We start from the raw sequence: 15,190 nt of genomic DNA, 5'->3' as shown, positions 1-15,190 counted from the left end.
CTCTACTTTGAATGAGCTATTGAAAGTGCTCTTAGAGCACTCGCACTAGTTTATCTATTCTATCTTTCAAAATAAATCACAAAAATCTTACTTTTTATATTTTACATCACTTTATACATCAGCTTCTTTATATTTTTTTACATCATTTAAATATTATAATTTTAAATACTATTTATTTATTTAAATAAAAAGAAAGTACTAAATATTAATTAAAAATTATTTAAAAGACAAAAACAAAAGTAAAAGTAATAAAATATTAATTGTTTTTTTTGAAGTAGCTCTAAACCCTTCTCTACATCTAGAGAGAGAATAGTAAACTTTAGAGAATCTTTAACATGAAAAATCAATTTACATCATCTTATGGAGTGTGATTTTAACTTGTTTCTTCAAATATTTGAAGAATTCTCTATTAGGAAGCATCTATGAGAGTGCTCTTGGGAGCTCCTCAAAACTTTTTTATTATTATTTTCCTTTCTTTCTTTTTCCAAATTAAATATTTGTTTATTTTTTTTAATTAATTTAATTAATAAAATATTTAAAGTTATAATATTTAAATGATGTAAAAAAAAATATATAGAAACTTATATAGTGTGATGTAAAATAGAGAAAGTAAGATTTTAATAATGTATTTTAGAATCCACATTCTTACATGTCATATAAAAAAACTAATAATATAATGGTTTGATTTAAACAATACCAATGGAAAAACAAATTATTATCATCATAACTTAATAAAAAAATGTACATATTCAAATATAATAACAAATTTCAGCCAAAATATGAGGGAAAGTAAGGCACATTACCCACATAGATTCTAAAATAATTTTTCAAATATAATTTTGGCTATCAAATTTATATAGTGATTTATGAATATGAATATAAAATCCAAGAACTATTTACACATAGTGAACATGTTACAATTAATTAAGAAGGTTTGAGATAACATATTGCTTTAATTAAGAAAATTATCATTTTTGGCAAATTGAGATTGAGCAATGACTAATTAGAAAAACTCTGGTTCGGAGCCTCATTAGTCAATCGATCTATTTTCTTTTTTGGTCTTCGTTGGTTTGCTCTCTTTGAATCCCTCTCTCTCTCTCTTTTTTTTTTTTTTTGGTTTGTTTTATATGCCATTTAATAAAATTAAAGTTATATAAATGATTATTTCTATAAACTTTGATTAGCTTAAAAAGAAGAGGAAAAAGTAAGACCGATAAGATGTGTTTTACATAAACTTTTCCATATAAAACAATATGTGGACAAATTAGAAGATCAACATAATTATATATAAAATAAAAATAATAGGTGAAAATGATATTTTATTTTTAAATTATTTTATATTCTAGCTTACTTTGGATATTTTTTTTGCAAAATGATTCTTGTTTAAAATTTCAATTAGTCGTTCAAAATTTTTGATTAACTGTCTGAAATTTTTTTACAAATTATCTAAGGTGTCGGATGCAATTTTGCAAAAAAATTATCAAAATTAAGCTGAAATACAAAATAATTTCAAAAAATGAGCAATTTTGAGAGAATTGTACAATATAGTTATTTAATCTATTAAAACAAAAACCATTGGGAAGGTTCCAATGATAAACAATATTAATTTAGTCCAACTAATGACCTTCGTAATAATCATTAAAGTTTATTTTAATAATCACAGTTTCAAAGCATTGTTATCATGTTAAGAGTTGAGTTGGTCAATACAATAGTAGCTTAATGTCAATGGTTAACGTAACACTAATCTAAATCCTTTCATGTAGGAAGAATTTTCGCATTGAGCAGTGGTACATATCTATATCAAGAAATTAAATAATCACAAATCAATATGTTGACCAACTTCGAAAATAATGGCATTTTATTAAAATGAAAAACCAGCCCATCCATACTACTCCATCACTTAGAAATCAGTCCATTATTAAATAAGAGGAAGAAATAAATAGTACGATTCCTACACGTTTTGACTGTGCTGATTATTTTATTAAGAAAAAAATGTTATTTTAGTTTATAATTTTGGATCTTATCTTTTACTAAAGGTTTATACATTTTTGTACCATGTATTTTGTCTCATCATCTGTTTGGATCCTGTGTTTTGATAAAGTATTTTTTAGACCTTATGTTTTGTAAAATGGTTAAAATAGAACCCTAAACTCAATTTTGATGAAAAAAAATTGAATATAACAACACAGTTTTTAAGCAAAATTATTTTATTTTTATTCTGAATAATTAGTTTTGTAAATTATTTGTGATTTTAGTTGAGAAAACATTGACTCAAATCGGGTTTAGAGTTCTATTTTAATCATTTTCCAAAACATAGGGTTCAAAAAGTAATTTGTCAAAATACAGAGTCTAAATAAGTAATGAGACAAAATACAATGTCCAAAAAAGTATAAACCCTTTATTAAATTACATTTGTATTTTGCTAAAAAAATAATTTCAAATATATAAGGATTAGTTTTTGAGTCCTCAACAATGCGATAAATTTAGAGAAGCAAATAATGTAGCCGAGAAGCATAGAAAGAAAGATTATATTTAAAATTATTTTTACCAAAATCGGTTCTAGAATGTTATTTTGAACTATCATGCAAAACATAAGATTCAAAAATGTATTTGGACAAAAAATATAGGGAACAAAATAATATTTTTTATTTTCTTAATTAGAATTTTCAAGTGAGGAAATACTATGCGTCTAGATTCAACTCTTACCCTATCCACACGTGATCCACATGTGATCTGTATTTGTTGCCATATTAACTAACTTTTAGCCTTATAATATTATTTTTATTGTTTTAATGTGTTGGCATATTGGAAAACCCATAAGGTCCACTCATATTCTCTTTCTTTGATCGGTAGTTCTACCTATATCAATTTAATACAAGAGAAACATTACAAACATATTTTTTGAAAATGAGTATACTTAATTGGTAGCGAGTTAGTCTTTCATAGCCGTCGTGTGTATTTCGTGAGAATATTCATGACCAATATAATCGTGGTACTGGTACCACTTATAACATCTTAATTTCTCATAATATTATCGAAAATATAGCGTTGGATCATAAACATAAATATTATTCCTTTATTTAAGAAAATTACGATAAGCAAATGGATCTCGTGTCTTTACAAAAATAAAATAAGATTTGTAACAAAATAAAATGAGCAACATTAAAATATAAAAATAAAACTTAAAAGAAAATGCTGTAATAAAATAGGTCCCCTAGATCATTTCTCGACTATATGATCCCCACGAATGCATTACTAAGCTCTTAGGTCTCACTTGTCACCGGCCTTTCTATCATCAATTGTCTGCACAACAACATAATAAGGAGTGAACTTCTAAGCCCAGTAAGGAAAATACAAACAAAAGTCATATAACAATTAAGCATAACAGACATATCATAAATCATACAAAAGTTCATAATGCCCTAAATCATAAACATAATCTAGATCATAATATAGGTCATAAGAAATAATAATCATATGATATAGTAATAGGTCATAATAACAAGATAGGTATAAGAAAAAGATAAGTGTTTATACATAGGTGACAATTAAGCCCCGGACATAAGTCTGTCATACAATTTTGGCAACCGAGCCTACCGGACATCAACACAGGTCCTTCATACATTTTTGAACACCTTAGGTCCAGCCACAGTTATCTTCTTTTTGTACCTGAAATGTTAGGGTCATACATATCACAAACTAGGTCATAAACTAAACTACTTTATTTTCCTTACCTTGAGTGTGGAAAAAGAGAAGAAAAGAGATTTCTTTTGCTATAGAGAATCGTCCAAAACCTTTATATATGAAAAAAAAAAATTAAGATTAGAGACTTATAATAAACTAAACTTCCAATAACTCTAAACCTTATAAAGTCATACCTTCACCCTAAAACCAAAAGATCGAAATCCCGAACCTTCACAATATTGCCTATCTCCAACAATGATATAGTGTTTTGAGAAGCTTGGTATTTCGACTATATAGGGTCTATAATGGCTAGAGTGTTTGAGGCTATTTAAGAAAATAGAAGAAGAAAGAAATCCCGAACATTATAAAGGCTATAGTGATTTCGGCTATGGTGTGTTTATAGGGCAAAAATATGAGAACATTTGGGAGAGTGATTTTTTTAAAATGAGAGCTTTTGGAAGCTTTGTTTCAAGTGTGAAAAATGAACGGTGAAAGGCTCTACATATAGGCTCCAGCCCCAACTCTTTTCCTTAAACTTCTCCACCACCATTCAACTAGATTTTAAAATTCAAACCTTCCCTCCACTATGTAGTTTCGGCCAGCCCTTGTTTTACTCATTCAATGTGGCTACAACATCTCTCAATATGACACATACATCAACAAGTAACCAAAGTAGTCAAAGGTCTTCACTTGTTTCTCTAAGATCATTCCCACGCCTACACATGTACCATTTCAAATTAAAACTCTTCAAATGGTTTCAAATATCACCAACATAGTTACTTAGTTCAAGCTTAGTGTGACACCTATGTAAATTCAAATTTTAGTCCAAATCTGTTTCACACCCAAAACGTGCATCCACTAAGCGGTGGTTGTAGTATAGATCGGGCGGTTGATTCCACAAGGAGGCAAAGAAATAAAGTTAATCAATAAATAAAGTTTAGAGATAAATAATATGAGGAAAATAGAACAAGTGATATTTTTGTTGTTTTTGAGATTTATAGATTAGAAATAAAGATAGACTAAAGTGTGATGTAACAATGGGTAACAAGTAGGAAAGATCAAGAGTCACCAATATGCATACTTATTTATTTGGATCTTTGATTCATAAATATTACACAAATGAGAAGTTCACATCCCAACTATTCATTTGGAAGATTTAACATTGAAGCACAAATATGTTTTACAAAAATGTATTCAAATGATTATTATTCTTTACCATAGAAAGATGAGATAAATCTTATGAAAAATCTAAAAATGACATTATACCATTGGCAATAATGCAATGAAAGATTAGACATAAAACCTAACACAAATATTACTTTTACTATTTATAAAATACATAGAAAGAGCATAACTAATTCTATATAGATTTAGCAAAAGTAAATATATATAAATGAGGTAGAGAAATGATAAAGATATTATCTATATTATTTTTACTAATTTGATAATACATAGAAAGTGCTTGACAAAATCTATATACTATTAGTAAACAAAAATAAAGATAACAAGATGAAGAAATAGAGATGAAAGAAAATAAATCACTCAAATATATAAACCTTAAGTACATGGTGAATCAAAAATACCAAACAAGTGCATAAAAGATCATCCTAACCTTCCTAAGAAGGTTTGCCTATTATGCTAGACATTCTCATGAAATTCTAGAGAGAAAATATGATAATGAGACTAAAATTTGGTAGAGTTTTGCTACCTAAAAATTACATGCCAATTGTGAAGAAAGAGTCCTTATTTATAGATGGAGAAAATGGCTAAAAAGAAATTAAACAACAAAATAGGGTTTACAAAATAAATCTAAAATATTAATTATAAAATATGATTTTGAAAAATTAAATCTTATTATAAATATTAACCTAGTTATTTTGGTGCATGGTCAAAATGCCATTTTTCTAAAATACCACAAAGTGTGAACTTTAAAGCTTAAAATAGCAATTTGCAAGGCTCAATACCCACAAAATATGAGTTGAAGGTGGTTGGTGGCAGAAGTGAGTTTTGACCCATTCCCATCCAATGGGGAGACGACACATGGACGACTGGCTGGGAGAGAGTGAGCTCAGGTTGGGCCTGGTTGCTGCTTTGGGTGTGAGAGGCTTTCACCTGAAGGAGATGCTTCGGGATGGCTATGTTGGGCTGCTGGAGCCGTGGAGGGGCTGGGTGAAGGGAAAGGAGCTGGAGTGAGGTTGCTGGGCTGTTCCTGCGTTGGAGTTGTTTGGGCTGGCTGTGTTGGGCCGCTGGAGCCGTGGAGGGGTTGGGTGAAGGGAAATGAGATACGTTGAAGGAGGCAAGGCTAGGATGCTCACAGACAGATGCTGCTTCTGGGGCGCGCCAAGTGGCGTGCTAGGAGAGGGAGCTCGCTGGGCTTGGGCCAAACGGGCCTGGGCAATATTATTTAAAAAATGCCACAATTCCACTATATTTTCAGTTCTACTTCTTCCCTTCTTGCTTTCTTTTTTTCTTTGTTTCCAAGTGCCAAAATACACTTTATTTTCTACAAAATATAAATAAATTAAATTAAGATCAAATATTTCCAATGTAAGAATATATCACATTAATTCCATGAAAATATTAATTAAAACTTAATTTATTTTGACAATTAAAATAAACAAATGTGCATTTTTCACTACTAATCAAAATCCTAGCCTAAATATGCTCCACACGTCTTGACTAAGCTAGGTCTTCAATTTAGCTCTAATACTTATTTCAATTAATTCACAAAAATTCCAACTAATAAAACTATAGGAAATTTCGGCTATGGTTATTTAAAATTCAAATTTTGTGACTTATTTTAATGCCACATGCACACTACTTAAGTCTCCAAGTAATATGTGTACATGTTTTTAATAAAGACTTAAAACTATACTTTAATTTAATCATGTGTACTAACCAAAATAATTATAATTATCCTAACCTAATTATATTATTTTCTATGTCATAGAAATCATAACCTAAAATAATTAATTTAAAACTTATAGCAACCCTTTTAATTTCCACCACTCAAATTAAACTATAAACTATAATAAAAACTAACCTATGATCATAATTGTAACGCCCTGGTTACCCTAAGACAGTTACGGTGAACTTTGAACCATGACTTAACTCGCTAACCGAGTTCTTTGGTTAAAAAAAACGTGCTTCTAGGTGTTATTAATAGGTTAAGGTGGAAAACCAATCAAAAGGAAATGATATATTTTATTTAAAACATAAAACTGTTCATGGGCCCGTCAAAAACATTTACAAGTTATTTACAATCCAAAATGGTAATTACAGTATAAAATTTACAACACACCGATCTAAGCGACAAAAATAGGGTAAACTCCCTAGTTCCCCTGAGAACTCCTTGGCCGTGGTGGTCAAGCGGCCACATATGTACACATCACCACCTAAGCTCTCCATTCAAGGCTGGGTGAGCTTTTCTTTCCCTTTACCTGCACCACATAGCACCTATGAGCCAAAGTCCATCAAGAAAACTCAATACTGCAAGAATATAATATCAAGCGATGATCATAATAACCATCCATGACTTTTAGTCCATAATAGAGGAGTGACAGTTGTAAAAGTCACTAAGGTGGATTCCGTTCCCTTTACAAATAAGTGATCATTTCATTATCTTAAACAAGATAGGAATCTGGTGAAATAGTCACCAGCATAAACCTACCGAGTGACCATAGAGTCACTATGATAACTCTACAAAATAGAGTTATTTTACCACTTTTTATGTGCTAATTGTTGCTTAATTCTTGAGTTTTTAATTAATTTATTAAGTTTTTAAGTAATTTTGAATTTATTAGGTTTATTTTGATTTTATATATATTTGTGTGTTTTTATAGTTATTTTTTTTGTAAAATGTTGTAGTTAATTATTTGAATTATTGTTGATTAATTTGAGATAAAAAAATATTGTATTATTGAGCTTAAATGTTTAAGTAAATTAAGTTTTAATTAATATTTTCATGGAACTTTTATTGTATATTTTATTATTGAAAGTATTTAGTTTTAATTTAATTTATATTTGTTTTATAGGGAATTTGTTGTATTTTATTTACTCTTGAAAAGCAATAAAAATGATGAAAAAATGTGGCATTTTTGTGAAAAAATATAAGGAATTGGCATTTTCCTTCAACCAAGCCCGAAGCTGCTTAATTCCTTCACCAGGCCCAAGGCCCACAAAGCTCTCCTACAACCAATCTCATCACTCCATCACACTTCCTTCCATTCCATGTGCTCTCCCACCTTTTGGTCCCAGCTCCTTCAGCAATCACGCTAATGCACCCACACGGTTTCTTCTTCCCAGCCAGCTTCCTTCGGCAACAGCAACAGCCATCAATCTTCAGCCATTCGGGCCTCCCAAATCAATCCGGCCCAATCCGCCAAGCCCTTTTCCCCACCTGCCAAGTGCTCCAAGCCTCCACTGCCAGCCACTGCCTTTTCTCTCATGGAGCCTAACAAAAGCAAAATGTATCCTTGTCTCTTTGTCCAAAAATACCACCTTTTACCCAAATTTTTCTACACATTTTACCCAAAAACATCATCATTACACCTTATAATTTACTCATATTTCCATATTATTATTAAGTTAATTCATTTAATAAATTTAATTAATTTAAATTGATTATTTTAATATACTTATTTTGGCTATAAATATAGAGTTTTGAAGACCATTTAGGGGTGTGTCATTTTTGAGGAGGAGGTTACCATACCACAAATTCTACACATTTCAAAACCTCTCTATTCTCTTCATCTTCTTCTTCTTTTTGGTGATTTTCTATGTTTTTTTAGAGGAAAAATTTGGGGGTTTCTCCTCCAAATTTTCCTATTTATGTTTGTAATTTTTAGTGTGTATTTATTATTCTAGTTATGAGTTTCTAATCTTTTTAAGATTATTAAGGTGATGATGAAACAATATGTAACTAGATAGTATTTATTTTGTATGTTGATTTCCCATTTTGTGCAATAAAGTTTATGGATTTTCTTCTTCAAATATTTTCTTTCATCTTAAATATCATGTATTTTGGATTGTTAGCTTATACTTACACTTTGTTCTTCATTAGTGCTAAAACATAATATTCTTTGTGTAAGATGTGTCATTAAATTGTACACATTCATGCTTAGAACAAAAATATTATGTTTTGCCTTATAAATAATGTTCATTGATTTATTTGTTATTTCATTAGATTGATTTACACTAAATACTTTGAAATTATAATTTTGAAAAGTGAAGAAAAATCTTATCTTTTTTAGAAGTAATTTGTGCTTAAACTTATAAATCTATTTGGAAAATGATAGTTTGATTTATTTTAACTATCACTAAAACTTGGGAATCAATGTACTTATAAATATTATTGAACTTATATTTTGTGGATTCTTTTATCTTAATAATCTTTATTTTACTATCTTGATTTCTATTTTTTATTTATTTTTATGTATTGTCTTTAATTTCTTTATTATTATCTTTTATTTTATTTTTATTATACAAAAATCTCATCAATTTGTTGATCCCAAAAGATGATGTTTTAATAATTATACTCGCAAGTGCACGAATCGTTTCGGAATATAATGTTCATGTAAGTACGAGGTCGAACCCATGGGAGTTGACTAACATCAAAAGAAACTATTTCAAACAAAGCAAGAAGATTCTAACCTAGTTCCAAATATTTGATGAGATTTTGTTTTAGAAAAATAAAAGACAAGTAATAAAAAGATTAATGATTAAATAGAAAAATGATTTTCAAGTGAGATATGTAAAATAAGATTATTAAGATATTAGAATCCACAAAATGCAAGTTCAATAGTATTTATAAGTATATTGATTCCCAAGTTTAGATATAGTTGAAATAAATCACACTATATTTTTTCAAAATATATCTTCTATTCAAGCACAAGTTACTTTAAAAAATGTAGGATTTTTCTTCACTTATATAAGATATAATTTCTAAGCATTAGTTGTGTTACAACCTAATGAAACCACAAAAAATCAAAGAGATTATGTTTAGGCAAAATATGATACTTATGTTCTAAGAATTAGATGTGAACAATTTAATGAAAAACATTTAATCAAATAATATCATATTTTTGCATAATGAAGAACCAAGTGCAATATGCTTTAACAACCAACACTAGATGAAAAATGCATATCTTTGATAGAAAAATCCATAAACAATGTTGCACAAATGGGAAATCAACATACAACAAAAAATACTATCTAGTTACATTTTGCTTCATCATCATCTTAATAACCTTTGAAAAAGATTAGAAGCTCATAACTAGATAAAAATAAAAATTACAAAATAACATACTTGACATGCTCTTCAAATGATGAAAATGGTAGAAGAATAGAGAAAAATATGTGTAGAAGATGTTGAAAAGATGAAGAAGAAGAGCTCCCCAAATGGTCTCACAAGACTCTATTTATAGGCAAAATATGGAGATTAAATTAATCAAATTAAAATAAATAAATTGATTAATTTAATTGTGTTGGGAAGTGGTAGGATAAATAGAGTAAGTGTAAGAGTATTGGAAAGATGAAATGTTTGGTTGGGTAAAAGATTAGTGAAAAGCTAGGGTAAAAAAATGAATTAGGAATGTTTATTTAGGTAAGAAAAATAGGGAAGAGTGAATTGATATTTGAGTGAAAAATATTGGGAATGAAAAAACATGATTTCTGGCATTTTGGTGGCTATTTGGCAGTTGGTTTAGGCATGGGATGGTGTTGGGCCTGATTGGGCTGAGAGGCAAATTGGGCTTGCTGTGGTGTTGAGACTATATGCTGAAGGTGATGAGCTGGATTGGGCCTGGCTGTGATTGGAAGAGGCAGGCCCGTTGGTGGCAAGTTGATGTGCATATGTGATGCACGGTTGGGCAGGAGGCTAAGAGACTTGGGACAGCTGGCGTTTTGGGCCTTGGAGCTGGTGGCTGTGGCATATGGGCCACGTCTAGAGCAATAGCTGGGCCGGCTTCATTGGTATTTTAATAATACCACTTTGTTCCTTTCTTTCATTTGAAAATACCACTTTCCTCTTTATTTTTCTTGTTTCTCTTGAGCAAATAACATACAAAAAATTCCTTATAAAACAAACATAAATTAAATTAAAACTAAATATTTTCAATAATGACATATACAACAAAAGTTCAATAAAAATATTAATTAAAATTTAATTTACTTAAACACTTAAGCTCAAAATTGCATCTTTTTACTCCTAACTTAACAATATTAATTTTAAATAATTAAGCCATAACATTTTACAATAATATAACAATAAAAATACACAAAAATCTATAAAATTAAAATAAACCTAATAAATTCAACATTACTTCAAAACTTAATAAATCAATTAAAAACTCAAGAATTAAGCAACAATTAGCACATAAAAAGTGGTAAAATAACTCTATTTTGTAGAGTTATCACAATCTTTGGAACTATGTTAGAATTTATTAATTTTGATTTAAAATAGTTTTATTTTCGATTTTAGACAACTCATTTGGGTTCGATCTCGTGCTTACACGAACACTATTCTATAAATACGATTCGTGCGCTTGAGAGTATTATTATTTAAAATATACCCGTTTTGGGTCCATCACACTAACGTGGGATTTCGTTCCCTTAGCCATGTGACACAACAATCACCTAAGCCTTTGGCCTTGGCTTTGAGTAACTAGTCATAGACTAGACAAGCGCTTATCATTTTCATCGAATTTAGGGTCAGTCCAGCATTAATGCTCCATATGAGTCATTCAATTCAGATGTCGATTAGATCTAATATTTTATCGGCTCTGCGTTCATGATGCTTATGTCGTTTCTGACTCTTAGGTCAGTAACACACGACCAGTGCCGATTTTGACTAGTCAGCGCCATACACAAGTAAGCAAGATTTTCTAAGTATTTAATATGCAATCAATGTCCACATTTAAACAATCAACATGCCTCTATAATAACCACGCATGTCATATACATAGGGTGCAATTTTCTTACCTCTGGTTAGAGTGAGAATTAGTAAAAGAACGACCCTTGAGAACGATCGACCTTTTTATTCCTTAGCGGTTACCTGGTCATAACCAATTATGGGATTCCATCAATAAAATGAACGACAAAGGTTCCCGAACCAAGACCTAGCCTCCGGGACATCAAATCCCACTAAACTGAGTAGTAGGAACGATCTCGATGCCTAATACTTGAATTCCCATGATCAAAACACTATTTTGGCCACAAAAACCCTCAAGGGCCGCGGCCCCAACACCCTGAGCTGAGGCCCCCAGCCAAAGCAGAGGCACCTGAAGCAAGCGTCGTGACCCACCTTCTCCAGCTCCGCGGCCCCCAAACCCCTCAACTCCACCGCCCATCTGCACCATGCTCGGGTCGTGGAGCCCAAGAACAGGGTCGCGACCCCACCTGGAGATTCAGCCATAACCCCGATTATCCACCTTTTAATCCTTCCAAAAGCCTACTTAAACATCTCAAAATCCAAAAATCAAAGTTCCCAAACATCCCAATGATCCAAAATCATCAAATCCCGATGCGCAAACAAATCAAAGATTCATCAACACAAAAAATCCAAATCAAAGCTTAGAAACTCTAAAACTCAAAACTTAAACCTTGGATTACCTTTGATTAAGTTGTTTCTCGCTAGATCATTCGGTTAAGAAACTTCTAATCTTTCCTAGGATCGCTATACCTCGATCTTCGCTTGATTCCGACTCCTAAAACCAAAGTTTTCTTCGAAATTACGACGAACGGTAAAAAGGAATAACGAGAGAGAGAGAGAGTTAAAGTGTTTGAACATAGTTTTCTTTCTGACAGGCTACTTCAAGCTTAAGTAACCTCAAATAAATCCTAATGCTCGGGGTCCCAAAAATGCCCCCAGGGACAAAATAGTCAAAACTCCCAGAATTTCCTCCTGATCTCACTAACTCCCAATATATCATCAAATAATCATTCTCATTACCCAGTATCCCAATAATTGACCCCATTATGACGAAACCGCTAACTTGCAACCTAAGATCGTCTCATGCCGAATAGCTCAAATATATCCACATAATAATGGGATCTCATCCATAAATCACAATATGCACCAAAATATACAAATATGCCATCAACGGGCCAAATTACCAAAATGTCCTTATAATTAAATGTGGACCCACATGCATGCATTTAACATCATATTATAAAATAATTCACATAAACATGCACATAATAGTTTAATGACATAATAAATAAATTATGACTCTCCCGGCCTACTAATCCAACCACTAAACTGCATTAGGAATTTCAGGGCATTACAATAATTAAGGAACTTATAAGAAAATAATAACGTTGATTATTACAAATATGTTTATTTTTTTAAAATTCATAGTTTGTTATATAATACATCTGTAATTATAGGCTAGTCATGCGGAAGAGATGAGTTTTTACGATTTCGTAATTGGTTGTTAGATGAAATTCTTACCAATCCTATAATACTATTAGTTACTATTAGTGTTTGTAATTTGTATAAGCTGATTAGTTATTGTTAGTGAATTTGTAATGTATTAGTTGATCAGTTACTATTAATGAATTTGTTTGTAATGTATCAGCTAAATAGGGGTGGGCCTAATGTGGTAAATATTAGGGAATTTTTAAAAAATATGGCATTTTAGCTTTTAATGTGCAAAAATATGGGAGTTAAACTTTCTTTAATTTGTATGGGAAAATTTAATTAACAAAAACTTAGTTTATGGGAAAACTAATCCCATATTGGAAATCAAAATTAATAAAAAAAATCAGCAAAATCAGGGGTATTATAGTAATTAAAATAGCCAAAATTCCTACAACTAAGTCGCATATCCTCTTTCATTTTGCCAACTCAACAACATATATAAGCCAATTTTTTTTTTTAATCCCAGTAATAGTTCAAAAAATTCTAACGTTCAGCTAATGTGCACAACCATATAATTAACTTTTTAAAAAATTGCCAACAATATATATGTATATATATTTATTTATATATATATATATATATAAAAGTAACTATATATAATGTGCACCTGATGAGACTTGCTTCATGAACTCATTCGAAGTCCCAGGAATGGTTCTGTCAAGGTGAAGCTCTCTCTCCACCTCCTCCGTCCCGTTATCATCTTTGTCCTCATCAGTGGTTCCACCACCGTCTGATTTGTTAGAAGCTCGCCTCCATGATCTCCTAGAAAGCTTCATGGGTGAGTTCAGGCGCGTACCGGAGAAAGAACAAGAATGACGGCTCCGATTCTGTAAACGACAAGAAATATAGAAACCCATTTGGCGAGGCCGAGGACAAAGGGGATTATTTGGGGGTAGAACTAAAGAAGGCGAGACTGCAGAGAGCGAATCCATGGCGGCTAGTGGTGTTATGCTAGAATCCAATGAATATGGAGCTATGAGAATTGTTTCAACTATTTTTTGGGTCTTTATGTAATATTGTCAAACAATTGGCTTGGTCGGCGTGGTATAAAAAAGGGAAAGAAAAAGTTCTCCGCGTAAACGGCTGCTTAACTTGAGTTAGTGACACAAAAAAACTGGATAGAAGGTTGAAGAAGGAAAATTGGCCTTTTGTGATTCTCTGTGAATCTTTGGATATTTTCTGCCTCATGTCCGTGGCGAGTCCAGGTAACTGAATTAGACGGGTCAATTCGAATGCCCATAATTTTTTTCTTTTTTTGTATTTATTCATTCGGAAAATTAAGTAACGACTGGATTGACGTTGTAATGATCCAATAAAACTTGAGTCAGATCTGTTTTTTTTTTTTTCTGTCTTCAGATATGTGGTAAGTTACCTTCACGTTACTTGTTTGTATATTTTAGGAGGTAACTGGTTACCTTCACGTTATTTGTTTGTATATTTTAGGAGGTAACTGGTTACCTTCACATGCTGATGTGTGTGTATATTTCTGGGTTCTATATGGTAACTGGTTACCTAGGTTACTAAATCATACTTATTCTTTTTTTTTTCCTTCAAATGTAATGTTTCTTTTCATCTAATATGAGTAACTCGTCACCCCTCTTATAGTAACTGGTTACCCCTCTTATGGCATTAAGTTATTAATCTCATTGTAACTGGTTACCCCTCCTGATACATGTTATTTAACCTCTAAGACTATTTTTTACATAAATGTGAAAAATCAAACAAATAACTGGTTACCGCTCTGGATAAATGTTATTTAAGCTAACTGTATGATTTTTTTTTACATAACTTTGAAAAATCAAATAAGTAACTGGTTACCTTACCCAGGTTTTTAAAAAAAAAAAACCTACAACTTAAAAAACAGGGAAAAAAATGTTTACAATAAATAAAAAAAATAATAAACACAATTCATATTACAAAAAAATATATATATTTGCAAAACAACCATGGAAAAATTTAATATAAAAATAGTTATATAAAATTAATATAAAAAAAAAACAAATAAGCTAAAAAAAATAATCAAATTACAAACATACCCTTCCAAATTCATAAAACTTGATTAAGAGTAAAAATATGGCATAAACA

The 15,190-nt window shown here is 30.7% G+C and overlaps 1 protein-coding gene across 4 annotated transcripts; it reads right to left on the bottom strand.

Moving 5' to 3' along the window:
• Positions 1-5,506: 5,506 nt before the first annotated feature.
• Positions 5,507-14,976, bottom strand: LOC133834103 (uncharacterized). Of its 4 annotated transcripts, XM_062263605.1 has the most exons (3): positions 14,521-14,976; positions 13,713-14,477; positions 5,507-6,187 (listed from the first exon to the last, which is right to left on the bottom strand). In XM_062263605.1, the coding sequence occupies exons 2-3, from the start codon at positions 14,035-14,037 to the stop codon at positions 5,820-5,822; spliced, it is 693 nt and encodes a 230-aa protein (XP_062119589.1). In that variant the 5' UTR covers positions 14,038-14,477; positions 14,521-14,976; the 3' UTR covers positions 5,507-5,819. The 4 variants fall into 4 exon arrangements, with proteins under 4 accessions (XP_062119589.1, XP_062119588.1, XP_062119591.1 ...); XM_062263604.1 differs by having other exon boundaries at positions 13,713-14,976; XM_062263607.1 differs by lacking the exon at positions 5,507-6,187 and adding an exon at positions 6,948-7,124 and having other exon boundaries at positions 13,713-14,975.
• Positions 14,977-15,190: the final 214 nt, after the last annotated feature.

The sequence above is a fragment of the Humulus lupulus genome, chromosome 5 (assembly GCF_963169125.1).
Source record: "Humulus lupulus chromosome 5, drHumLupu1.1, whole genome shotgun sequence".
In the NCBI taxonomy this organism is placed as follows: domain Eukaryota; kingdom Viridiplantae; phylum Streptophyta; class Magnoliopsida; order Rosales; family Cannabaceae; genus Humulus; species Humulus lupulus.
The sequence above is the reverse complement of the archived record's forward strand: the minus strand, read 5'-3'. Positions and strand labels throughout refer to the sequence as shown.